Source organism: Tauraco erythrolophus, chromosome 10 (assembly GCF_009769465.1).
Source record: "Tauraco erythrolophus isolate bTauEry1 chromosome 10, bTauEry1.pri, whole genome shotgun sequence".
Taxonomy (NCBI): domain Eukaryota; kingdom Metazoa; phylum Chordata; class Aves; order Musophagiformes; family Musophagidae; genus Tauraco; species Tauraco erythrolophus.
The window spans coordinates 5,715,716-5,742,569 of NC_141474.1; the positions used below are offsets into that span (position 1 = coordinate 5,715,716).

Genomic DNA, 26,854 nt, shown 5'->3' on the forward strand with positions numbered 1-26,854 from the left:
GCTGGGGCAGGCTCGGCGCTCTAAGCCCCTGTTAGCTGGGCGGAGTGGGATGTCACAGCACATCGGGGCCGTTTGGCACTGTTATCCCTGAGCCGGTGACACGGTGAACATCAGGAAGGGCAATGCTTGACTCACCCGCTCGGCTGACTTCAGCTGTGTTTCGGTGAGCTTCCTTACTCGGCCCTTTGCCACTGCGTACCGCCACCTTCGATGCATCAGTTTTGCTCTTGTACCATAGGATGGGTTGACTCAGGGTTTTCCCCTGGCAAAACCCCATAGGGATCCTTTTGGAAACTGTAGTCACGCCAAGCCCTTTGCCCCATGAGTTTGGCATCGCCACCCTTGTGCCACGGCAGCCAGTGGGCTGTCAGGCTGGGCACGCTGCAGCACTGCAGAGTCGGGTTGGCTCCTTCCATACCCAGATGTGTCCCTGGGGGAGCTGCCATTGGGATGGGCCACGGGGCAGGGGTACGTTACAGAAGAGTTTGCCATGGTTGTGCCCGGTGTTGGGGCTGCCCATGAGGGTTACCAGCCACTGGGGAATAATTCATGTTGGTGCAGTGGCAAGGGGATGGTGATGTGCCAGTGTGCACTGGAGCCGGGAAAGGTGCCCGCCCAGCTGAGCCCTCGTTCCTGGAGACAGGAGGGACTGTGTGCCCGAAGGGGGGACTCGCTACCCTCTCCCATGGAGTGGGAGAAGGTCCCTGAGCCCCAACAGCAGAGACTGGGGCCTTTGGCGCTTTGCTCTCTCCCTCCAATGGCACTATCGGACAGAGCTCTCTGGCGCCGGACAGCGCCCCCGGCCGCGACAGCGCCGTGTCGCGACAGCGCCAGACGCTGGCGGCCGGGCCTGGCCCCGTAGCGCTGCGCGGCCGCGGGGAGCCCCTAGCCCCGCCCCTTCCCCGCAGGCCCCGCCCCCGGCCCGCAAGCCCCGCCTCCCCCGTCGCCATGCCCCGCCCCCAGCGGCGCGAGGCGGGTGGCGATTGGCCGCAGGCTGCCCGGCCCGCCCCCGCCCCCCTGCGGGCGGTGACGTCAGGCGCGCTCCCCGCAGGGTGAATGAATGGGAGGCGGGCGGCGCTGGCGGGCACAGCTGCGGCGCCGCGCCCGGGCCGGCACCGGCACCGGCACCGGCACCGCCCGCGGGACCCGGCGCTGCCTCCCGCCGTGGGGCTCCGCCGGCCCGGGCCGCATCTCTCCCTCCCCTCTTCTCTCCCCTCCGCCGCCCCCGGGCCAATAAAATGATGCAAAGCTCCGCGCTCGCTGCCGAAGGGGCTGTCAAGGGGCTTCCCGAGATCCTCGGTGTGCCGGTACAACGTAAGGACGCTTTTCTCTTCTCCCTCCTTCGCTCCCTGCCGCAAAGGGCGGCCCCGGGCCGGCGGGGCAGGGCAGGGCAGGGGCTGGAGGCGCAGCGCCCTGCGGGCTGGGCAGATGCCTCCCGCTCCCGCCCGGGCGTGTTTTTTCCTCCCCTTTATTTTTTCCCCGTGTGTAGCAGCGTTAATAGACGTGAAAATTAGGAGCTTGCGGAAGGGAGAGCGGTGCCCCGGGCCGGGCGGGCAGCAGCGGGAGCCGTGCGAAGCGATGCGGGCCCGGCCCCGACGGGGAGGTCGGACGACGCGGCCGCGGCTCCGGTTGTGCGTGTGCAAGTGTGCGTGTGGTGTCCCGGTCCCCGCCCGCCGCCGCGCACCCCCGGCCCGCAGCGCATGACCCCCCGCTTATATCGTTTATCGCGACAGGCAGCGCCTCGCGGGCGAACGGCGGCGGTGGGAAGGGGCGTGCGGGCGTGTTACCGGGACGGCGAGCCCGGCTCGGCTCCGCGCGGTGCGTGGAGCGGTGCCGCCGTATCTGCGTCTATCCAAAAATCACCTATATATCTATACGTGCGCATATACGCTACAGGTAGCGTGTTCGTGTGGAAGCACATGCTCGCGCGTGTTGTGCGGGTGTAAATAAGCACGTCTCGGGGTGGGGGGAGGGGATGCGTGTGCACCCAGGTACCTGTGGATGTGTTTGTACACGCGGGTGTACGGACCGTGCGTGTTTCAGCGGGACGCACACGCCGGCAGCCGGGGGTGAGGCATAGGGGCCGTCAGCCTCGCCGTTTCTATAGGGCCGTTCCCTCCGCGGGGGGAGCCCGTGTGCACGCGCACCCCTATGGATGCGCGGAGCCGGTGCGGGGGCGGCCGTGCCCCGGTGCGCCCTCGGCCCGTCCCCGGGGCTGCTCGGGCGGGCAGCGGGGGAGCTGCGCGGGCTGGAGCCGTGCAGGCATTATTATTGTTATTATTATTATTATTATTATTATTATTATTATATTATTATTATTATTATTATTATTATTATTACTTTCCCCCTCCGTTCGCAAACGGTTCCCGAGAACCGGGGCTTCCTTCCGGGCCCGGAACCGGGGAGAACCCGCCGAGGGGAGCCGGGCGATGCTCTGCTCCCCTTCCCTAGACCGGAGCACCTGGAAAGTTGAGGGGAGGGAGCCCCGGCACCGGGGGCGGGAGGTGAGACGGGCCCGAGCTCCGGGACATCCCGGCCGGGGGGGCCCGGCCGCGTTTCGGGGAGCACACAGGGGTAGGGGGGTGTGCGCACCCCGGCCGCCTGCCCGCTCCGGGCCCGTCTTTGCCCCCGCTCCCCCGCTCATCGCTGCCCCACGGAGCCTCCCCCGCCGTTTCGTGCCCCGCACCGGCCACCGGCCCCCCCGGGCAGCTGTAATTCGTTTTCCGTGGGTGTTTCGGCGGGGAGCGAAGCCGGTGCCTCTGCGGGGGGGGGGGGGGGGCGGGCAGCCGCTGTCCACCGCTCCTGGCTGCCAGTCTCCATCCTGCTTCGGGGCGGGGGCTGTCCTCGTTATCTCCCGCTTCTGTCCGGTTGCCCGGCCCCGGGGGGTGCAGGAGGGCACCTTTAATCGTATATTTTACCGCAGCAGAGGGGAAGAAAAAAATCCCCGGCATGGGGAGTGCAGGGACGGTCAGGGTCTGTCCCATGGCCCAACCCTGACCACCCCCGTGCCACCAAATCACGCCTCCGGTTCCCAGCCGCAGGGTCACTTTTACGGTCCCGAAGCCACGGATTTAAGGCGAAATTAGGTGCCTCCATCAGCCTGGAGCAGCAATGGCCCCGTCAAAACTCCCTGGTTTGGCCCTTCTGGGTCCCACCAAACCCTCCTTGCCCGTGACATTGCCGTGTCTGTGCCAACTGACCTACGCCGGGAATTATCAGGAAATAATCCAACGAGATTTCATTATTAATTATTATTATTATTATTTATTTATTAGTGGCAGGAACAAAATACGTGCTATAAAAGTTTCCCTCGCTCTGCGATTCCCCCGCTGCTCCCACTCCGGGCCCCGCGGCCAGCCCCCGGGTTTCACGGCGTTCGGGGCCTGATCCTGCACCGGTTACACAGGTGCGCGGTTCCTCGGGGCCAAAGGGGCTGCCGCTGGGCAGGGAATACTTTTCCAAGAGGGATTAAGCCTCGTTGCCTGCGCTGGGGTCACCCCTCGCCCTTCCCCAGCAGCATCTCGATATTTCATCGTGTGCGTGATGAAAATACGTGATGTTTTCATTTCTAACCAGCACTAAATCGCAGGTTTTCCTCTCTATTTACCCGCTGCACAGCACCCTTGTTTTAGCAGGGACTGTGTCTTACAGCATCCACCTCAGCAAGGTTTTTGAGGTGCCCAGCCTGGGGGAATCTCCCCCGACAGCTCCAGTTTCTCAGTCGGGATTGTTAAAACTGTAATTCCGGATATTATTGATGAATATTGTGTTGCAAATCTCACCGAAGTAAAAACTTCTGCCAAAGCCTGTGGGAATCGTGCCCGGGTGCCGCCAGCCTCTGGCCAAGGGGCTGGGGGGAGGAGGTGGGGGGTGATTAATCGCCGCTGGGAAAATCGTTTGCACGCTGCAGAGAAATGAATTGGAGAGTATTTTTTTTTTTCCGCATGTGAAGGAATGAGGTTTCCTCCCCGCAGAAAGTCTTTTTAAGGAGTTCCTGAACCTGGTGGGTTTTTTTGGGGGGAGGTTGTTTGGTGCAAGCTCCCGTACCGAGGGACCGGCCCGCCTTTGTGCTCCGGCTTTCCAACCCGCATTGCCGACACCGCGATTCTGCAGCACCTTCGTCTCCGCGGGTGCCGGTCCCTTCCCCTTCAAATTATATATATTAAAAAAAAAAAATCCAAAACAAAAAAAAAACCCACAGACCCCAAAGAAGGGGATGATTTGCCAGCTCGGTGCCAGGCGTGGTCGGGAGCCGGCGGGGCTGGGTTGCGGGTTGCACTGGAGGAGCGCGTCCCCCCCCAAACCCTGCCCTGGCATCCCCTCCTCCCCAAGCGACTTCGGAGGTTTCTGCGGGCTGAGGGATTTCTGAGCCCACCCGCCAGTTTGTTTCGTTTCCATCATCAGTTCTTTCCTTTCCGTCGGGGAGAGACAGGGATGGAAAGACGGACCCGCCGCTAATAAATCACGGGAACGGCGGCCGCGCTGCTGGCGGGCGGCGTGGGGCCGGACCTGGGCACGTCTTGTGGGGGCATCTCTCGGGTGCCCCGGTGCGTGGGAGCGTGCTGGACACACACACACACACACACACACACGACTGCAGAGCTGGCTACGGGTTTTAATGGGATACGGCCAAATCCTGCCCGGGATGCGCACTAGCTGTGCGGTCCCTCTCCCGGGAACATCACCCCGGGGCGAGGGGGGGACACCCCCAACCTTAGCTCCCCACCACCACCACCACTTCGAGGAGTGGTTTGCATTGAGGCTGCTGCATCCCTAGCGTGGTCCCCGGGGTGCAGCGAAGGGGGCTGGGGGGCTGTGTGCCGTGTCCCCCCCGCCCCGGTCTGCCTGCCGGAGAATCCATTAAACCACCCTGCACACTGAGCTGCTGGTGGGCGACGGAGAGCGCAACTCTCTGAGCGTTATTCCTGTTAAATCCAGTAATTTAGGTAAAACAAGCGAAATAAACGCGAGGTTCTCCGCAGGCGGGGATGCAGCGCGGAGCCGGCCCTGGCCCCGCCGCCTCGCTGGCAAAGCACAAGGCGGAGCGCAGGGCTTGAGTTTAAGATATTTTCTCTCCTCGTGCACCAGGAAAACCAGTGGGTTGGCTGGGACATCGCCTGGTACCTCGTCAGCTCCCCTTTTTATTTTTATTTTTTTTTAATTCTTATTATTCCTATTATTATTATTCCTGTTATTATAATCATCATCACCATCGTTATGCACAGGGCAGAGCGGCCAAATCGATGCGAGTTCTGCACGTCTGTGTGTGCACACGCACGGACCTGCACCATTTGGTCCACGTCCGTGGACAGATCGGAAGCAAAAAATAGGTCTCCGTTGTTAAAAAAAAAATATATATATAAAAAATATATATTTTACTCTGGAAATTTGGAATATTTTACTCTGGAAATTTGGAGGAAGAGATTGTAGTGTCTGCTGCGGTTGTCTGCTCGGTGAAATTAAGCTGCGTTGCCGTTTTTAAGCAGGAGAAAACTGTGTTTGTTAGCTTGTGGGTATGTATATATCTATATATACACGTGAGTATGTGTATATATATGCGTACACATACACATGTTTATATAAATAACCATTTATATACCAAACCCGTTTCATAAACGTTTGTATACCCCTACGTATGTTTATATAAATAACCATTTGTATACAAAACACGTTTCATAAACGTTCGTGTACATTTCTGAAATAAATGAGGAGGATTTACTTTGTGCCACAACCCGGAGTACCCGCTCTCGGGGCTGCTGCGGAGCTGGATGCCAGCGGCTATGCCAACGGCTTCCACCTCCCTCCGAAACGGGTTTTAGCACATGAAATGTGGAAAAATGGGGCTAGTGCCGACCTGCAACCGTGGTGCTGCTCCCAGCGCCACGCTGGGGAGGGGGGGAGCGAAGCATCCAGGTGTTTTCAGGGCCAGAAGGTGAAGAGGGACCTATAGAAGCTGTAGATAATGTCATTTTTTTTTTTTTTTAATTTATTCTGCTGTTGTTAATGCGACACAGGCTTAAATGCCAGCGATAACTGGCGTCTGAAGGGCACCGGGATTGTAACTATCTAACCTTGGGAATGATAAAATAAGCTGCCTTCGCTTGAGATATGTGTTAGTACCCCAAAGTATTTTTAAATATGGTTGTTTAAGGCTGTAACAATACCATTCTCACCTGTGCTCCTTCGCTTTTTTCTGCTTTTTATTTCCTCTTTTCCCTGCTCTTTCCTTCCTCTTTTCCTCGCTCTCTTTCTTCCCTTTTTTCACCCCTTCTTTCCTCTTTTTCCTCCCTCTTTTTTCATCTTTTCCCCCTTTCTTTCTTCTTTTTTCCTCCGTCTTTTCTCTTCTCCCTCTTTCTTTCCTGTTTTCTTTTCTCCTCTCCTCCCTTTTGCCTTCCCTTCTCTTTTTATCTTTTTCTCCCTTTTTCTATTTTTCTCCCTTTCCTCCCTTACCTTCCTTTTTCTCCCTTTCCTCTCTTTTTCTCCCTTTCCCTGCTTTTCTCCCTTTTTCCCTTCTTTTCTCCTTTTTTCCCCTTCTTTTCTCCTTTTTTCCCCTTCTTTTCTCCTTTTTTCCTCTTTTCTCCTTTTTTCCCCTTTTCCTCTTCCTCCCCCTTCCTCTTCCCCCCCCTTCCTCTTCCCCCCTTTTCCTCTTCCCCCCTTTTCCTCTTCCCCCCTTTTCCTCTTCCCCCCTTTTCCTCTTCCCCCCTTTTCCTCTTCCCCCCCTTTTCCTCTTCCCCCCCTTTTCCTCTTTCCCCCTTTTCCTCTTTTCCCTCCATTTCTCTCTTTTCCCTCCATTTCTCTCTTTCCCTCCATTTCTCCCTTTTCCCCTCCTTTCTCCCTTTTCCCCTCCTTTCTCCCTTTTCCCCTCCTTTCTCCCGTTTCCCCTCCTTTTCTCCCGTTTCCCCTCCTTTTCTCCCGTTTCCCCTCCTTTTCTCCCGTTTCCCCTCCTTTTCTCCCGTTTCCCCTCCTTTTTCTCTTTTCCCCTTTTTATCTTTTCCCCTCTTTTCTCCCTTTCCTTCTCCTTCCCCTTTTCTTCCTTTTTTTTGCGTTTCATTCCTTTTTCCTTCCTCTTTTCCCCTCATTTTTTTCCCTTTTCCCTTTCCCCTCCCCATGAAGCCCAGGTCAGGGTGCTGGAGGTCCCCCTCTCCCCCCAGTTACCAACTTCCCCCCCAGGCACCCGCTGGAGTGGGCGCCAGGTCCCCCCGCCCTCCCCTTCCTCATGCCCCCCCAGCCTGGCTGGGCTGAGCTGCTGTGCCATGGAGCTCGTTTTACCGCGGGTCATACAGCAGCCACCCAGCTTCATCACCTCGGCTGGGGACAGCAGAGCCCCTCCTAAGCCTCCCCAGCACCTGTAGCAGCATAAACCCCTCCAAAATCAGGCCCCCTCTTCCCGCTATTTACTGCCAGTATCCTGGCAGAAGAGGGGGCGGCAGCCCTTACGCATAAACATCTCTCCTGCTCCTATGCTCCAGCTGTGGGCATGGTTGGTTGGTTGTGGTTTTTCCCCCCCTCCTCCCCAAAATCAATCTTTCGTGCATGTCAGCGCGATGTGCCTGGCTTTTGCCGGGCAATCTTCTCCTGCAGACTTTTACGGCACCTCCTGTTTATTCTGAACTATGGGCAGATAGAAAGGGAGATAAATATCCAGCTCTCCAGAACTATAGAAGCTGTCTGTCTGTAGCATAGGAGGCTGGACGGCCGGGTATACATCTCACATCCTGCTCCAGGCACCCTCCCACCGCACGGGTGCTGTAGCGGGGGATTGGATGGGGCTGGACCTGCTGCCGCCGCTCACCCTGCTGATTATCGCTGCGGTGCTCCAGGGTGGCTTTGCTTCAGCTTGTATTTTCCAGCTGTTTCCAGCAGTTGGGGTCTGTAACACTCTGCCTGGATGGAAGAAAGTGGGTGGAAATGTACCGTTCCCATCATGGGAAAACCAGCATCCTGTGGACCAAATGGCTGTTGGACCATGGGGGGATACAAGGTGGCTGGCACGGGTGGCTCGTGGTCCTTGGGATGCAGTGGCAATGGAAAGGAAGAGATGTTTGCTCATGTTGAAAAAGCCCCTGCAAGGGGGTGGTGGAGGTGGTGGGTGTCCTGCAGGCTTGGGTCACAGCTGGGTGGACCCCTGGGTCACCCTGGCAGCCTGGACCTTGGGGGACAGGGTTGGCCATGGGGAGCAACAAGCCATGTCCCCGGTCAGGGGCTGCGGGATGCCAGAGGGAGAGAGAGGCAGGGAAATGGGTGGCAGGGCCTGGAAAATGGGATGCAGAAGGGAAAAGCATCACTTGTGCGTGTCTGTGCATGGCAGAGCCGTGGGCTTTGCTACCCCAGAGGGTTTTGGTGAAATTTTGGAAAGGAAGATGTGCCAGGACACTGATGGGGTGAGGGGCGGCAGCTCCATCACCCCGCGAAGCACCAGCACGTGCCAACGCCGGGCTTCTTTGCCAGCCGTGCCGGCTGGGTGGGAGCACCACGGGGGCAAGGGGAGCTGCGATGGCTGACGCTGTTCTTCTCTCCGTCTCCCTGCCCAGAGATCCCCCAGTGCGCCGGCTGCAACCAGCACATCCTGGACAAGTTCATCCTCAAGGTCCTGGACCGGCACTGGCACAGCTCCTGCCTCAAGTGTGCCGACTGCCAGATGCAGCTGGCCGACCGCTGCTTCTCCCGGGCTGGCAGCGTCTACTGCAAGGAGGACTTCTTCAAGTGAGTACCACTCGGGGGCACAGCCCCCCGAAAGCGCCGTCTCCCCACCCGTGAAGCAGACAAACACACGACTGACTTATTTTTAAGCGTCATTTCTCCAAAAAATCTCCATCTGTCATTCTCGCGTTACTGCTCCACAGCTGCCGCAGGCTGGTTGCTGTTTGTTGGGATTTAAGCTCCTCAAAGCCTCAGATCTCCCTGACGCTCCTGTCCCTCCGCTGTGCTGGTTTTCGGCCCCCCATGGGATGGTGAGCTCTGGGGGTTCGGCGGCGGCTCTGGCTGTGCTCGGAGCTAGAGGGCAGGAGAAATCCATGCAAGGCAGCGGCAACGCCGCCTGCTCCTGCCTGAACCCCTCGCTCCCCTCGCTGGGCTTTGCTGATGCTGTTTCTCTCCCTTCCATCTTTTTCCTTCTTTTTTTTTTTTTTTTTTAAATATCCTTTTTTTTTCTTCCCAGTAGTGTGAAAACCTCATTTGATTTCTTTGGCAGCTGCCTCCGAGCTGCCCCAGCGTCAGCGTTTCCCCGCTCCCACAGGGTGGGATGATCTGTTTCCCATTAAAAATGGACTTTTCCGTGGGGATGCTCTAGTCCCTGGCTGTTGGTGACATTTGGGAATTTTCCCCAAGGGATGGCGGAGGGTGTTGCACCGGGGCCGAGCACAGCTCTACTGGCAGCGAATTGCCATGAGGCAGAGGGGTGCTGCCTTACACCTCCTGCGGGGCGGGGGCCAGATTCCAGCAAGCAGGTGCCTTTTGCAGGGTGCAGGTGATGGGAACCGGCCAAAAATCAGCTGTTGTACCTTGGGGACTGGGACCACCTCCCCACACCGTCATCTCCCGCGCATCCCCGGCCACGCCGGCTCTCCCCATCACCTCCGCCATCGGCCGGGCGGCTAAACCAACCCATGGCGATTACACCCTGTGCTAATCCCCAGGTGGGACTTTCCCTGCATGCCCATCCCCAGGTTCTCAGGCCTCCTACGTGTCCACCCCCCCAACCGCCATGGGGGCCAAAGATACAGCTTGAATTTCTCCTTCCCAGCTGGGGAGCGTGTGACGGTCAAAGCAGCCGCTACGGCCGGGCAATAACACTTCACTCCGGGTATTTTCCAGCCTATTAATCTCCAAGTCATTTAAATAGTCGCCCAAAAGGTGCGGGTAATCGATGTTAATTAGAGGCGAAAGAGCAGCGACTTTCCAAGACGAGGTCCTGCCTGGATTATTTGGTGCCGATCAATAGCGTCTCGCCGCTCGCTCGGGCTCTCGCCTCACCTTTATTTCAACCCCTCATCGATTTCGGGTCGGACCTGCGCAGGATGCCCGGATCGAAGGCCAACTCCAGAGGCACGTTTGCAATTCAGGAGCTGCTTCCGAAACGACCGGATTTGTTTGATTTTTTGGCTTTTTTTATTTCCTTCCCCAAGTAGCAGCTCTTGGTCTGGGTCTGCCCATCCCCGGATGGTGTGGAAGCACTCCGGGGTGCTGGGGGGGTGTGGATGGGCAGAGGGAGGGCTCAGCCTTAGGCATAGAGAAATCTCATCTGTCTGTCTTATCCCTTCCTCCCTCTGCACATCCCTCTGCACATCCCTCTGCACATCCCTCTCTTCACCCCTCTCTCCCTCCCAGTTGACTCCAGGAGAACCAAGGTCTCCCCAGCAGATATCCAGGGACTCTCCCTTTAGGATACAAGCTCGGAAAATGAGACAAACCAGGTTTTCCTTGCCTTCTGCTTCCGACACCTCTTAGGGCAGCTGCTGAAGCTGTACTGGTGCCACTCGTGCCCAGTGCCCACCACTTGTCCCTGCGTGACACCTGGGTGACTGTCTCCGCTTTGGCGACTGTGTCCCGGCTTTTTGGGTGGCGTGAGGGCATGGGCTGCCATGAGGCTCGCGGGGTGATTTTGCATGGTCAGGGGATGTTCAGCCCTCCCGGGGAGCTGCAAGAGGTGCCTGGGGTGGCTGCACCCCCTGGGCACCCCCGAATACCCACTGCCCACCCCTGCAGTCTTGGGGCTGGGGGCTGAGGGGCTTGGGTTTTGCTGGGCTGCCTCCTCCGAAGCAGGTGGGGCTGTTCAAGGCGTAGGAGACACATTTATTCTGCCAGTTTTTCCACCCGGGCTGCTGCTGCAACACCAGCACGGCTCTGTGGGACCCCTGTGCCCAGCTGATGGGGTGTTTAGGGGTGCCGGGGGGAGCAGGGGATCTACTCCGTGTCCATCCCAAAGCCCCACGTGGCTGTTGCTGAAAACGCCGGTGGAATGTCCACTGATTTTTGACTTTCTCTCGCGCTGCCACCGCCTCACAGTGCGCATTGCCTCGCCCTCGTGACATTCATTTGGTTTCCAGCGGGTGTTTTTTGGGTGTTTTCTGGGTGTTTTCTGCGTGTCAGCCTTCAGGTCTGCATAGGGCAACCGCACCCCGCCACAGCCTGGGCTGCACCGCCATGGGAGCACCCAGCTCGTGGGTGCACCTGGAGTGATGGGCACCCCGGGGTCTCTGCAGCAGAGTGCCTGCAATCTGCGGGGGCTACTGGGCTCTTTGCATGCCTCTTGCACCATTCTTACATGTTCCTTGCGTAAGTCTTGTGTGCTCCTTGCACACTTCTTGCATGTTCCTTACACACTTCTTGCACGTTCCTTACGCACTTCTTGCACCGTTCTTACATGGTCTTTGCATGCCCCTTCCATGCTTCTTGTTCCATTCTTGAATGCTCCTTCCATGCTGTCTCCACACTTCTTGCACGCTCCCTGCACACTTCTCACACCATTTTTGCATGCTCCTTGCATGCTGCTTCCACGCTTCTTGCATGTTCCTCGCACACCTCTTGCACTGTTTTAGCATGCTCCTTGCGTGCTCTTTGCGCACTGCTTGCATGCTCCTTGCACGTTCCTTATACACTTCTTGCACCATTCTTACATGGGCCTTGCATGCTTCTTGTTCCATGCTTGAATGCTCCTTCCATGCTGCTTCCACACTTCTTCCATGCTCCCTGAACACACTTCTTGCATCATTTTTGCATGCTCCTTGCATGCTGCTTCCACATTTCTTGTATGCTCCTTGCATGTTCGTTACACACTTCTTGTACTTACATGGTCCTCGAATGCTCCTTCCATGCTCTTCCACGCTTCTTGCATGCTCCTTGCACACTTCTTGCACCGTTTTTGCGTGGTCCTGGCATGCTGCTTCCACACCTCTTGCATGCTCCTTACACAAGGCTCCTTGCAGCTGTGCTGGCGGGCTTGCTTGGGCCCACGCCTACCCCAAGCCAGCTCGCCCAACGCACCCGTAGCGCTGTCATTATGGTGTAAGAGCCCCATCATTCTGCATTAATCTGGGATTCATCATGCTAGCGGGGCGGCGTAATTAATTTATTTGGTATTAATGTGGATGAAATATGTACTGTCCTTGCAGGGGAAAATCAGGCAGCCTATAAGCATTAGTTAAAAGAACCATTAAAATCAAACCTTCCTCAGCTCCATTAGGCCGGTCTCTCCCGCGGAGGAAGATAAACCTCTACCCTGTGAAGTGTCACGCATAATTAGGTTGATTGCTGGTTTAAACTCTGCCCTGTCTCCCCGTTCCCCACCCCAGCTCTGGTGAAGCCCACCTCCCCGGGAGGCTCAGGGTCTCCCGCTTCTCCTTGCAGGCGTTTCGGGACCAAATGCACGGCGTGCCAGCAGGGCATCCCCCCCACCCAGGTGGTCCGCAAAGCCCAGGACTTCGTCTACCACCTCCACTGCTTCGCCTGCATCATCTGCAGCCGACAGCTGGCCACCGGCGACGAGTTCTACCTGATGGAGGATGGGCGGCTGGTCTGCAAGGAGGACTACGAGACGGCCAAGCAGAACGGTAGGCACCCCGAAATGGCTCCGAGGTGCGACATCACACCCAGGGGTGGCTGTGGGTCATGTCGCCAGCGTCATGCCTGCGGGAAGGGGTCACTGCAGGCTCTGGGGCAGCTGGTTTTGGGGAGCTTTTTGCCAGCGGGATGGGCTGGAGGTTCAGGGTTGCTCATGCTGCTGCGGTTGGGGCTGGCATCGGCTCCTTCGCTTGCAGATGACTCCGAGGCGGGCGCAAAGCGGCCCCGGACCACCATCACGGCCAAGCAGCTGGAGACACTGAAGAACGCCTATAAAAATTCCCCCAAGCCTGCCCGGCACGTGCGGGAGCAGCTCTCCTCTGAGACGGGGCTTGACATGAGGGTGGTGCAGGTGAGGCCATGGGGATGCCCCTCTCTGCCCTGCCCCTGGCTAAGGGGAACACAGGAGGGCTGGGCTGCAGGGTGCTGGAATGCTGGGTTGCAGGGGTGACAGGGAGAGTGGGGTGGCATGGGTGCCTGGGAGCTGGGGTGCAGGGATGCTGGCGTGCAGGGGTGCATGGGTGTGTGGGAGCTGGGTTGCGGAGGTGCTGGCATGCAGGGATGCAGGGGTACTGGGGTGCATGGGTGCAAGGGTGCTGGGTTGCACAGGTGCTGACATGCAGGGTTGCTGGGGTACATGGGTGCTGGGTTGCTGGGGTGCATGGTTGCTGGCATGTTGGGTTGCAGGGGTGCTGGCATGCAGGGTTCCAGAGGTGCTGGGTTGAGGGGTTACTGGCATGCAGGGGTGCCAGGGTGCCATCAAGGTCCCTGTTTCCCGCCCCAGGTGTGGTTCCAGAACCGCCGGGCCAAGGAGAAGCGGCTGAAGAAGGATGCAGGGCGGCACCGCTGGGGCCAGTTCTACAAGAGCGTCAAGCGGAGCCGCGGGGGCGGCAAACTGGAGAAGGAGAGCTCGGCCGAGGACTGTGGCGTCAGCGACAGTGAGCTCAGCTTCCGCGGTGAGCGGGGTGCCGGGGCACGGCAGGGAGGCGGCGGGGCTCACCCCTGCGCTGACCTTCCCCCTCTGCTCTCCCTCCTCTCCCTAGCAGAAGATCAGATCCTCTCCGAGCTTGGCCACACCAACAGGGTTTATGGCACCGTCGGGGATGTGGCGGGCGGACAGTTGCTGAATGGCGGCTTCTCCATGGAGGGGACGGGACAGTCATACCAGGACTTGCGGGACGGCAGTCCCTATGGCCTCCCCCAGTCGCCGTCCTCCATCTCCTCCCTGCCGTCCCACCCACCCTTGCTCAACGGGCTGGACTACGCCATGGACGGCAACCTGGGGCTGGTGGCCCACGGGGCGCAGGGGGTGAGTCAGACGCTGCGGGCCATGGCCGGGGGGGGCCCCACCTCCGACATCTCCACCGGGAGCAGTGTCGGGTACCCAGACTTTCCCACCAGCCCAGCCTCCTGGCTGGACGACATGGATCACCCTCCTTTCTAAGCGCCGCTCGCCCCCCGCCCCGGCTCCCCTTGTTCCCCGCCCAGCCGCAAGCGCAGCACCGAGGGCGTCGCCGGCAGTTGACCTTGCCAGGATTTCCCATGGGAATCAGCCCTGGAGGGCTGGAGGTGGGGGTGGCATCGGCAATGGCCGAGGGGGCGGCTGTGCCCGGGTGGTGGTGGGGACACGGATGCCTTTGGCTGTAAGCACAAGAGAGGTGTCGGCGCGTTGGGTGCCCGGCGAGGACCCCAGCGCAGGACTGGGACACGGCGGGATGCGCGATGGGGCGAGCTGGCGGGAGGGCAGGACAATCAGGGATGGCAGAACCCATCCCGGTGCCCCCCGCATCCCTCCTGCCGAGCACCGCTGCTATTTTCAAGAGTTATTTTTCGATACGGAGTTGAAACGTGACTCTGAGCTGCCTGGAGACTCAGCGGAAAGAAAAGTCTATATTGTAGAAGGGTTTATTTTAGGGAGGCTGGAGGACCTGCCCAGGTGGGACCATGGCACAGGAGTGATGCTGCCCGCTCCGGGAGCAGGGGGAGCAGGAGCTGTCGCATGGTGGCTGCGGGTCTGTGATTTATCCCTTGTGGGTTTTACCTCTGTTGTGTGGCGGGGAGGACTTAAAAAAGAAAAAAAATAAAACCTGCAGCCCGAGATGGCCACGGGCCGAGGTGGGCTGTGGCGGAACACTCGGAGCTGGCACATGGCGAGCAGCCCCTGCAAGGGCTGGGGAAAGGTGAGTGAGAGGGGCGGGAGTGTTTGCTCCGAGGAGGTTGCAAAAATTTCCCCAAAACCGAGGGGAAAAAGGGCATTTAATCAGCTGCAGAAGCACCTGCACGCTGGGCACCAGAGGGGTGGTGGAGTGAGACCCCTGGCATTGGCCACCTACCTCCCTCCGGTGCCACAGGGCCGATGGGACCGAGGGTGGGTGCAGGTGGCTGGGGAGGACCCGCGTGGTTTTGGCATGGCCCGTGACCCCCATGGGGTCCGCTCCTGGCCCCACCAGCACCAGCCCCTTTCTCAAAACCCACATCCCTGGGCTTGTGATGGCCACCTGCCCACCTCCCCCTGGCACAGCCCACACCCCCTGCCCTTGCCAGGCCCGAGGCATTCAGATCCACGGATAAAATCCAGCTCCATGCTCACTGCTGGGCTCTGCCCTGGCCCCACAAGGATGCCCTGGTTGTGGGGTTCCCGCCATCCCCCTGGCTCTGGGGTGATGCTGATGGTCCCAGGGTGCCCTTCAGGGAGGGCTGGTGGCAGATCCAGTTAGCCGGCTGCAAAGGGAAAAAAAAAAAAAATGCCACAGAAGAAAGCACATCAGCGGTCTGTCCCTGTCCCTCCTTGCCCCCCCGGCTGGGTGTGCGGGTGCCGCAGCAGTTGCCCCAGCTGCACCCATGTGCCTCCCTGCCACCCTTGGGTGCTGCTTCGTGCCAAGCCCCCGGCTCCGCCGGGCACCGCGGGCGGCTGGTGGGGAGGGGATGGTGGGGGGCTGTGCCTGCTGCTCTCCAGCTCCCTTTGACAAGGCCAGACGCCGCCACCCCCTCCCCGCTCCCTTCGCTATGTAAATTTTGTACAGTTCCAGAAAGTGAGAGTCTTGTTTCCTTGGGGGGGAGGGGGGGAGAAAAAAAAAAAAAAAGGAAAAAAATGAAAAACCCAACAAAAATAATAATAATAATAAAAAATTTCGAAGAATACAACCTTATTTATTGCCATGTCTTTGGGGAGAAAGGACCCTGCCATCCCCCCGACTTTGGGCCTGGGGCGTTGCTTTTGTACCCTGCCTCCTGTGCGTTGGCATGAGATGTGTACGGTGACCCCCTCGCCTTGAGGGACGGCGATGTCAAATAAACTCGGGATGCTCTTTAGCAGCTGCTGTCTTTGGGATGTTTCTTCCTCAACGGGAGGGCAGCCGCCACTGTCGGCATCACCTGCTGCCGCACCACCGGCTCTTCGGGATCGGCAGCCCCCGGGTCTTGTCTGGATGGAGGAGCTGCCGTCCCTGGCTGGGCCAAGTGACAGCGGTTGTCGTATCTTGGCCTGTTTTTTTTAGGGATGGAGAGGTGGGTGGGTTTGGGGTGGGCACCTCCATCCCTGCCAGGTGGCACCCCAACGTGCCCACAGCTTTCCCACCGCCATCGCTTGACGGGCACAGGTGAGCTGGAAGAGCTGTGCCAGGGGGTGGGGGTGGTCCAAACCCCTCTGTGGGCACCGGTGTGTTGGCTTTCTATATTTTTAATCATTTTAACATTTAATGCTTCTCAATTAAAGTGATTTCCTGGAGTAGATGCCAAGCTTAGGGCGAATGCACATTAACCACTTTCTCCATCGGTAGTTAAAGGCACCGAGGGATTTAAACAGCAATCCGCAAGGCTGCTGGGGAAAGGTTTGGCTGAATAAAGCAGATTATAAACAATAATATATGTCTTTCTCTTTTTTTTTCCCCCCTCCCCTTGCCTCCCTGCCTTTTTTTTTTTTTCTTTTTTGGAAAGGCTCCAACCTCGCAAACAGCCCTAAAGTGCTATAAACATCTCAAGGGCTGAGCGCTCAGCCCCCAAATGTGCTCTCTGAAAGCGTGGGCATCCCGGCTACTGCTTTTCATCCCTGTTTTTTTTGTTTATTTATTTATTTATCTTTATTACCCAGCATGTCCATCAAGCCAGGCAGCGGCTGTGCATCATGGCACCGTGCACGGGTGGCCGTGCTTGTCCCCAGCCTCGCTGCCACCACGTCTCCATCCCGAAGCTGGCGGAGCAGCTCCGTGCGTCGCGCCCCGGTGGCTTCACTTCCTTCACATCCAGATGCGAAAGTGCAAACAGAGGCGCAAGACATATTTTATTTTTGCTGTCCACGCTCCTGGTAGGAGGCAGTTTTTTCTTTTTTTTTTGAGAGGCTGCAAGTAGCTTCCATCGTCACAGCGATGGAGATTTCCTACACACTTCCCAGGCTGTAAATCTCCTTGTCTGGGGAAAAGCAAGCAGCATGGCAACGCTCCCTGGGGCAGCCACAGCCTCCCCTTGCTGTGTACACCCACCCCAGCCCCGAGTCAGCTCAAAGCACAAACTCATCCCCGGCAGCTCCCCGGCCGACCCACCGGCATGGCCTGGGGGGATCCTGATGATGAAGGGGTAAGCCCTTCACCCATCCCACCTCATTCCAGCACCCAAGGCATCGCCACAAGGCATCTTTCCCATTTTTTGGGTATTTGTCCAGCTGAGATGACCACGAAATGTCCAAGACAGGCCCACGGGGGTGACAGGGTGAGTGCAGGTTTATGTCCGTGCCGTGCTCTTACAAACCCTCAGCCCTCGACAAGCCACCCCGGGGACCAGCACGCGACGGGACCTGGAGCTGCTGGTGGAGGTGGCGTGTTGATGCCATTTAATTCACCAAAGTGGTCGTGTGATGTGGCAAAAGTCCTCTCAGCTTGGACAGGCTGGTGTCCTGGTTTGGACTGTGACAGTTACTCTTTTTAGCCATAAAACACTTGTCTTACGTATGTCAGGTGAGAACTAGAGGGACGGACAGACGGACAGACAGCTGTATGACCCCACTGGCTTTCGCAGCCCTCTCTCCCCAGGACGAGAGCTTGAGTAGTGCTCTCCAAGGGTTACGAGAGCGCTGAGCTGCCTCCCGTCTTTATTGCTTCCAAGGAACCAAGTCATTCCCAGCAGACAAACACACAGAGGCTCCGTCCCAACACTGTGCTTTTCTTTTTATTTATAACATTTTGTTTGGACCCAAGAGAAAAAAAAAAAACAAAAAACCAAAACACAACCCAAAGGCAGAGCTGAGCATCTCACCGGGCCCAGCAGCCCTCCCCAGCGAGGTCCTGGACTGAGACAGCTGATGCAGTACTTGTTTTTAATACATTAAAACAATACTTGGGGCTTTCTCTAGGCCCTCTCCTCCCTCCCTTGCTCCCCCCCCTCCCCCCCCAAATACTAATAAACATCAGAGCATGCAAAACCCTGATCCCATCCTGCCCACGATATGCGCTTGGCCAGCCAGCCCTCGTGCCGGAGAGCCCACCCGAACCCCGTGCTCCAAAAGCTCCCCTTCGAACCCCCCCCGGCGTTTGGGAGGGCAGCAGGGGAAGAGCAGGGGTGTTATTGCGGAGCGTCTGTCCTCCCCGCCGTGCGGCGCCGCGGGGTTAGGTCTGGCCGGCGGTGTGCAGCTGCAGAGCCGCCGTGATGGCTTTACAGTCTGTCACCTCCTCGGGCAGGCAGCCCTCCTGGTCCCGCAGCGTGGGGTCGGCTCCCGACTTCAGCAGCAGCTCCACGATGTCCAAAAACTCGCAGGCGGCAGCTGGAGGGAGAAAGGGAAGAGTCAAGTCAGTCTGGGGATCCTGACCCGAGGTGACGGTGACAGGCCTTTCCGGAGCGGTGCTGAAGCTGGTGGCTTCCCATGCTTCTCCTCCTTCCAGAGGCAGGAGACATGGTCTCAGCACCCGGCCAGGCGGAGCTGATCGTTTTTCAGGGCAGTGTTTGGCACTCAACGCATAACTTGGCTTTGGATTTAATAGTGCAAAGGAAAGAGGAAAGACAGAATGCAAGCAGTCCTGAGAAGGTGTTGCTGGTGCCACCATCACCCTGAGCCCGTAGCCCAGCAGTGGCACCTGGGAAGGCATTCCCTGCCCACTTTTGTACCCAGAATTTAAATGTATTTGTAATTTATAACACACTTATAAACCCCTGCCCCTCACCTGCCTCCTGAAGCTCTCAGGGCCCCACGTCCTGGGCAGGACATGGTCAGTACTGTCTTGCTCCCTGTGTTCAGCCATCATTTCTCCTTATAGAAAATTCGGATGGATTTTAGCTGCCGGCCGGCCCTTCCCTGAGCACCAGCTCCCAGTGCAGGCACTTGTGCCCACGGACGGTTGGTAATGGCACCGCTGTGATTGCTAACCCGTATCTCCACTAGCAACTATTTTTTTCAACCCCGATTTACTCTGTCAAAATAGAATAAAGCTTGACCCAAGCTAGTTCCCTGTCCCGAGGAGGTAACAGCCTGGCAGCTCTCCAACCTTGCCTAAGGATGTTAAAAAATAAGAACCAGGAAAACCAGGAAAACTCTTAACATTGAATAGCTGGACTTGGCTGATATCAGCAGAAGTCCCAGTCCCGGGATTTTCCTTTAAGCCCACGCAATGCAGGTCCCAGTGAAGCCAAAAACTGCCTCGGCCCCGACCTGCTGTACGAGACCGCGAGGCTGGCAGCTTCCTCTCGCACTGGTAGTGACTGGTTTTAATTATATTTCAGACGCTTTTATGATGTAACCGACTCACTCTTTTTTGCCGTTAAATGTAGTAATTAGAGTGTCTTTTGCATTACTCTGCAGTTTTCTACTGACCCAAAGGGACAAGCAGCAATGTTTAATTAAAAGCAATTTGACATGTGATTCGAGCTGATACTGAAAACATAAAAAAAAGGGGGGAAAAAGGACGGGAAGAGGTTGATGAGGAAGCAGGTGGGGTGTGGGTGAGGCTGAGCTGAAGGGCTGGCGGGGAAGGTCCCGGGGTGACTGCAGAGCACACCTGCGGAAAGCAGACTTCCAGACGTGCCAAGGAAGCTGCAGCCGCAGCTCCTGGGGATCGGGAGCTGGTGCCCGCATGGGGAAAGGTGGTTTTCTTGCCCAGTGATGCTGGCAGGCACAGCCTGTGTCCTGGAGCGGGCCAGGGACATCCCCGGGGATGAGCACAGCTGCTGGATTTATTGCACCCTGGGACCCTCGATTTGTCAAGGGCCGGAGCGGCAGCCCTGCCACTGGCACGGGTGAAGATGAATTTCCATTCAGCGCAGTTCGCCTTCCGACTCCATTAATCCTCAGGGTTCAGATGATGAATTTCTTCTTTTTTTTTTTTTTTTTTTAATATTATTTATTTTCCCTCCAGCATCCCCTCCCACTGCCCTGCCACGGCACAGAAAGAGCCGAACAGATGGTGCTTTGCAGGGAAGCCGGAGCACCCATGAGGATACAGAGCCTGCCCACTCCGCGGCCACGTGGCCACAAGTGCTCGGAGAAGCCTTGATTTCCTCTGGGAGAGGCAGCGGCAATGATTTTAGTATTCCCGACGGGTGGGTGGATGGATGGATGGATGGATGGAGAGGAGCGAAGACTAACGGGCCGTTTAGCGAGGAGACCGTGCTCATATGGATCATCGCGGCACCGATCGGAGGAGAGTAGGTCCCGCGGTGGGTCCCGCTGGCGAGCCGGTGCCTTCGGACCGCGCTGCCGGCTGGCCTCCACTTAACCTCCGATTAAACCCGGGGTCGGTGCCCGTCGGAAGGAGACAGGATTTATAACCCGCAGCAGGACGCGGTTTGACACCGGCTGTAATCAGGAGAGCTGTCACCGCAAGGACAGCTGTCAGGCCACGCCGCCTCGTAAAAAGGGATGGAGACACCCTAAAAGCAGTGGCTGTCTCGATGGCCTCGCTCACGGGATTTAACCCTTCCCTGGACGGCCTCTGACAAAGGGAAGGCCTTGATACGGCACCGCTCTGCTCAGCACCATCAGAGATGGTTTTCATATGAGCTCTTGCATCTCCCTGCCGTAATGGCTTGGTTACGAAGTGCTGACCGAGGCGGTATCAGGAGGTTTTCAGTGAGTTCCAGTTTCAGGCCAAGAACCACTCAACTCCAAACCGTTCGCTCGTTGAACAAGCTGTTTTCAAAATCGAGGTGATTTATGAGCGGATCAGCTAAGTAAGGGAATGAGGACAGCCTGACGGTCAGCCAGGGTCAGCGGGGCACCCATGGGCACGCCGGACCTCTGTGCTGGTGACCCAGAGGGGCTTCCTCAAAGATGATTTACAGGGAGGGGAGCTGGGACAATACTCGCGGGGAACTAAAAATTTTAACACTTAAAATATGGAGGAAAAAAACCCTGGTAAACTGTAACTATTGAAACAGCTGAGCTGGGTGGATCAGAGAAACCATTTCTGAAATAATGTTAATTAAATCAGTTGTGTTTGTTTGCTGGTGTCGAAGAACCAGCTTCGACCACCAGCCAGTAAGTAATTTACTTAAACCACCTGCAAATAATACACATTGAGGTGATGCATCCATCTTCTGCTTTCACATATTGAACTTGCTTGAAGCAGGTGCTCGTGGATAACACATGCTACGCTTTTGCACAACCTACTATAATCCACTGTGCACTCCTCGGTAGGCAGATGTCGGTGCCGGAGTCGGGAGCAGGGGAGAGCATCTCCCTGGGAGGAATGAAGCCCAAAATGTGGAAAGAGATGGGCAGAGAAAGAGGCAACGTGGCATTTCAGTGCTGTTGTTCTGCAGATGCTGCAGTACTAAGCAACCGATTTGCTACTTCAGTCAGAAGGATAAGAATTTGAAAAATACAGTATCCTACAGGAAAGATGATATGGGGAGGAACCATACATTGTTGTAATTACAGTCTCGGCTCTGGGGCCCTGGAATCTGGTAGTTTAGATCCAGATCCAAACGCTGTGCCTCGGACCGACGGTCTGCAAAACAATTTTGTTATCCTGCTAATGTCCTTAAGGAGAGATGGGAAGAGAGAAAAAGACACAAACACTTCAGAATGACAAGTATGCTCTTAATTACACAGTGACAGGCATCAAGAGAGAGCACAAAATAAGAACTGGTATGTCTTAATTTTGGAAAAAAATAAGGATCTAGATTAAATCGATACATTTTTCCTATTCCCCGCACATCAGCACTGCGTGTATCGCTTTAGTCTCTACTTTTCTCAATTGGAGATAGAACAGTCTTTCAATCAAAAGGATTCCTACAAAAACCTCGTATCTAATTAGTGCGTAATTGTAGGAGGGACACAAACAGGTGTTTCGCTTCGCTCTGCTGGTTGTGGTAGTAGGGAAGCTGCTGCTCTCTCAGTGGTGACCAAAGAGGTCACGTGGAGGTGAAGACCATCTTGCTCGTCCCCTTCCCTTCACCTGTGGAATCTGTTCAAGCTGGTACAGACCCCCCTCTCAATGGTTAAGGGACTTAGAATCCCGCGGCTGTGCCGTCTCCAGACCCAGGAGTGGCTCTCAGAGACACACTACCAGCTGGAAATCCACCTTGTTAAGAGGGAAAAAACAAGTTGAAAGGCAGCTTACCATAATGGAGTGCAGTCTGGCCTTCCCCGTCCTGAAAAGGAATGAGAGACTTGATTTTAGATTTAGGTACAGGTAACATCGTGGTGCTACAAGTAAATCCCCGTTTTAAATAAATAAGCCGAATCACGGCAATATTTTAATTGACTAGATAAAGAGCCCAGGACACCCAGCTACCCGGCAGCCAGGCTTTGAATCATCATCCGCCATCAATCCGTATTGATGGATAATCAATACCTATCCATGCACAAGAGTGCGTGGATCACGTCATGACGTGAGTATAACTCAGTCCGTAGCGTTATCACTTCCAGCCCATAAAAATGAAAGATTTCAATCCTACGGCCTTATTTTGGGACCCTCACTGATCCTGACGCTGTAGCGGCATCTGAAAATGCCTACCAAGAATTTCTGGGCAAGCACAGCCTTATCCAGCTCCTCAAGAGAAGGGTAAAGCACCAGGAAGCTGGCACAGCTCGGCACGCTGCGCTCTTCAGCACAAAGGATTTCACAGGGGAAAAAAAAAAAAACCCACCCACTTTTCTTCCAACTGAATAAATCTTAGATCCTCGCTCTTCAGAATTCAGAATTTGGACAAAGGTGGACCCAAAGCTCGAATAATTTCTGTTGGGTTGCTGGTGTCTCTGCAGAACGGTGGGGAGGAAAGGGCTACGCACAGAGCTTCGGAACGAGAGCCGGCTGCCGAACTCATCCTTGTGCAACACCTGCGGCGCAAAGGGCAAAGCCGACGGCGTGATTTGAAGCCGTGGGCACACAACTCCCTCTTTAAGCTAAGACATACGTCAGCTGCAAGGGTTTGGGAAGCGTGTCCCGCTCCCAGGCTCGGCAAGCACGGGCAGCGCTTTGCCGGTGAGCAGCCGGCGCTCGCGTAGCACGTACGGCAGCGCAAACCCAGCGCCGTGCCGCGGCCTCGTCCTGCCACAGGAACAGGTGAAATAACAGACGGAAGGAATTACCGGCCCCTTTGCTTTCACTGCCCCACCAGGATTAGCCTCTAATTCAGTTCTTCGCCTCTTTAATTTATTTGCATCTGTTTATGGAGACTTAAGTTTTTAATTACCATCATCTTTGGGATTAAGGTGCAAATTCTACAGCTTGCCGTGGATTCTGCAGCAGGCGAAAGGGACCAGAAGAACAAGAAAACAGGTAGAAAAACCCACCTGTAGATGTTTGGGGACTTCTGGTTTCCCAGCCTGGTATTCTGTTTGATATTATTAACTCTGTTCAGCTGAGGAACTAGGAATGAGTGACAGAGCTGGCACTGACTTCAGCAAAACACGGAGCAGGGGTGGGGAAGAAGAGGCGGGAGCACTCGGAATGAGTTATTGGAATATGCGGGCTGTGTGATGCAGGGGGATGGGAAGCCAGGTCCCCTCTGCATCGCCGCTTTCGAAATTGTAGCCAACAAACCCCGCAGGTGAACGGGACCGGAGATTTGCAGCAGGAATCCCTTTCCACAGGAACGCTTTGGTGCAAAACTCCTTATAAAATACACGGGACTGCTCCAGGAATATGACAGCCATTTACTCCTCTTCCCAAGGCCTGCGTAAAGCACTGCTGCTTCAGCAGGAGGCTGGGGGCTAATGAGGCTTTTCATTTCTCTTAGATGTACTTTCTGGAATTTATTGGGCTGAAAAGAGAGCGCAAGTCCCAGCATACGAAATGCAGCTCCATAATCCCAGTGTGGTTTTTAAAAAGAACTATTAACTCAATGTTATGCAAACATGGTTTACGCTTTATTTACGCTGTGGATTTTTACGCTGTGGATAGTTTTTTCCTCCCTTTTGAGCCTGAGGGCTGGCCAAATGCTATTTTGTTACACTTCTCAGATGCTATGCTATTTGCTTGTGTTCTTCTCTGTGACAAATTTTAATCCAGGTAAATGGAAAAAGCTCTAGTGTGGTCACTCACTAAGGGCCTTGAAATGCCCTTGGGAGGCTCCTGATCTCGATCCCTCGTTGATTTGCCTTTTTGGAGCACCATGGCTAATCGGAGCCCAACGTAGCCATCCACTCTGTGCACAGAGCTTGGCTCCAGGTACGGCAGCGCCGAGCCTTCGGCGTGAAACGCTCACACCTGGAAACTAATCAGAGATGGGCCGTGAAAGTGAGGATTACAGCTCCCACTGCGGAAATTACGTGAGACGAATACTGCCTACCAGGCGCTGGAAATGTTTGTTTTACAATGAAAGACGACGTGCAGAAGTCTTAATGTGAACTGGAGCTGGCCTTGATGCGAGGGATGTTTCCTGACGTGTGACAGAAAGCAGCGGTTTCTGGAGCATCCGAAGCAATGCATGGTGTGTCCTTCTCCCAAGATGTGCCCCTGTTGGGACAAATGACCCCAAAGGCGAGCAGACAGGGACAGCCTGCCACAGCCTCTGTACTCACACTACCCAGGGCACTGGTAAATGTCACCGCCCAGCCTGGGATTGTTGGCACCAGGTGGGAGTGGGGCGTCCTGATGGCATCCTCCAGAGCAGGAGGAATGCAGAGATGCTGGTGGTTTCTGGAACGTTTCGCTCATTTGGCTTGCAAGCAGAGGCAGCTCATTTTTCTCCATTGAAACCCATCAGGATACTTGTTGGAGAATTTTATACAAAGCACCGAGTTGGAGAGGGATGTTTGTCATGATTGTTTACTACTTCTCTCACCAATTTAGCTTTCAGATTACAGAAATGTAAATCATACAATGCTGCAAGTACAACAAGACCCAGAGTCTATCGATGCACACGGAAACCAACCATTTGATAAATCTTTAACATAAAAGCCTCAATAACGTACCCAGTTATTTCCAAACAGTGCCTATGGGAAGTTAGGTAATCACGGTGCATTATCATTTCTGTGCTAAGGAACATAAAAAGAAATGGAAGACTTTTTTTTTCCCCCCAACATGAGCTCTGTAGCACAAGAGGAGCACAAAGAGAAGGTGTTGGGTAGGTGAGCTGGTGTCGGGGAGTGCAGAAGAAGAGATGGGCAGCTCCGGGCCAATGCCGAGCTCTGCTCTATGCCAGGATGCCTCCGAGAAACGCCCTTTCATCATCACGCATCAACTGGAATAATGTCAACAGGACATAAACAGGAGGCAATCAGTGCTCTGATTCAGTGAACTTCAGCATGAGAGGAGGAAAAGGCCAGGCTCAAAGCAGTAATGTGGACTGTTTCTGTACAGCTTTGCTTTCGGCTTGCAAGGTGCTGGTGGGTACCTGTCCCACAGCTCCTTCAGCAATACCCAGTCTATAAAAAGAAGGAGCTCATAGAAATGACAGAACCCATAAAGGCAAACAGAAGATGACCAGAAAGGCCGGAAAGACCATTACACACTCAAATGCGGGAGCACTCGGTCCGACGCACGCAAGTTACCGACCAACAACAGCTCGATTCCAAGCTTCCCTCTCGCCTCCTAACGCCGTGTGCCATCCCCAGTGCCTTTCACAGCCTCCCGGCACATCTGGCTGCAGCAGGATGACAGCCAAGCTGCATGGCCCTCAAGGGAGATGAGAGCATTTCCAAAGACTTCAGAAATAAAACCAACCGTCCACATCTACCAAAACCATCAAAACAAAATCTGCTACAAAATCACCGGTACCTCCTATGTCCATGCTCTGTGACAGATGTCACTCAATGAAAATCCAACTACCAGTGGGTAACTTATTGGATAACAGGATTTTGTTCTGCTCCTGAGAAATTTAAGCAAGAGAAATGAGAGAAGATGGACCGAGCGCAGATGGACCAACTGTCTTATCCGTTAAGTGGTACTATGGCTACTACACGTCAATTTTGTCTTCTAAGTGATAGGATTATATTGGTGTTGCCATCCCATGTTCATTCCTCGGGAATTTCTGTACCCTGCTTAACCTAACACAAGGTTTCTGGACTGAGGGGCAGAGACATGGAACAGGCTTGGCTGAGCCCTGCTGAGATGCCGCACACGCTATAGAACACAATTCCTGCTGTCCCATCATGGCAAGCAGACCTTGCCGTGCCGGTGTTTGACCGCGCTGGTTCCACGGGACAATTTTTAAAACAACTTGCTCTCCAGGCTGCGTTCAGAAACCTCTGCGAGCAGGAGAGTGGCCCTAAGGGAGACACTGTCTCTTCTTCCATCTCACACGTTTTACTTAGCACAAGTGCAGAAAGAGGAAAAACAAACCCATGCTGGTTACCTGGGCAAACTTTGGTCCAGCTAGACCCTGTATTGGTGATGAATCTGGGGCTGGACAGCTGTCCACACCAGCTGCGAGGGCCTGCACAGGACCCCCATACCTCCTCGAGTGCTGGTCCACACCGAGACCTCATCTCCATGCCTTCATCCACATCTCCAAGCGTGGACACCGTGAGCATGAAAAGCACGGCAGAAAACATACACACTAACCTCTCCCTTTTGAAGGACAGCACGTGCACCCTTTATTTTAAGGTATTCTCTCCTCCACCTCACCTCTTCTTTCTCTTCATTTGTGGCACCTTTTAAGGTGCACGCTTGTTCCCATTGACAGGCTCCAAATGTTGGCAGGGATCGCAGGAGATAAGACCGATGAGGTGATAAGAGTGTTTAACAGCGCTGGGTCCGGGGCAGCATGGATGGGCCAGAGGGAAGATAAATATTTACACTACATCTTTAGAAGGTGAGTGAATAAAAAGGGCTCGAATAATACAGCTTCTGAACAAGCACTGGTGCTCGGGAGCTGTGAATATAAATCTCTGCAGCCTCGTGACACACACTCACTCAAGCCAGGG

At 55.6% G+C, this 26,854-nt stretch overlaps 2 protein-coding genes across 3 annotated transcripts in view; one reads left to right on the forward strand and one right to left on the reverse strand.

Moving 5' to 3' along the window:
• The first annotated feature begins 1,238 nt into the window (after nucleotides 1–1,238).
• Nucleotides 1,239–14,002, forward strand: LHX4 (LIM homeobox 4). 2 transcript variants are annotated; one of them, XM_086617435.1, is made up of 6 exons: nucleotides 1,239–1,314; nucleotides 8,532–8,703; nucleotides 12,346–12,548; nucleotides 12,756–12,910; nucleotides 13,343–13,514; nucleotides 13,602–14,002. In XM_086617435.1, the coding sequence occupies exons 1-6, from the start codon at nucleotides 1,239–1,241 to the stop codon at nucleotides 14,000–14,002; spliced, it is 1,179 nt and encodes a 392-aa protein (XP_086473561.1). The 2 variants fall into 2 exon arrangements, with proteins under 2 accessions (XP_086473561.1, XP_086473562.1); XM_086617436.1 differs by having other exon boundaries at nucleotides 13,605–14,002.
• Nucleotides 14,003–18,095: 4,093 nt separating this feature from the next.
• ACBD6 (acyl-CoA binding domain containing 6) overlaps nucleotides 18,096–26,854 on the reverse strand; it is an 87,124-nt gene continuing 78,365 nt past the window's right edge. Inside the window, exons 7-8 of the mRNA XM_086617646.1 lie at nucleotides 22,104–22,134; nucleotides 18,096–18,310 (exon numbers count right to left, since the gene is read on the reverse strand). Coding sequence (XP_086473772.1) covers nucleotides 18,156–18,310; nucleotides 22,104–22,134 — 186 coding nt within the window. The 3' untranslated portion in view covers nucleotides 18,096–18,155. The remainder of the gene's footprint in view (nucleotides 18,311–22,103; nucleotides 22,135–26,854) is intronic.

Coding starts and splice junctions, on each gene's coding strand:
- LHX4 (XM_086617435.1), top strand. CDS start 1,239: ATGATGCAAAGCTCCGCGCTCGCTGCCGAAGGGGCTGTCAAGGGGCTT. Junction 1,315..8,531: donor CCTCGGTGTGCCGGTACAAC/GTAAGGACGCTT, acceptor CTCCCTGCCCAG/AGATCCCCCAGTGCGCCGGC. Junction 13,515..13,601: donor CAGTGAGCTCAGCTTCCGCG/GTGAGCGGGGTG, acceptor TCCTCTCCCTAG/CAGAAGATCAGATCCTCTCC.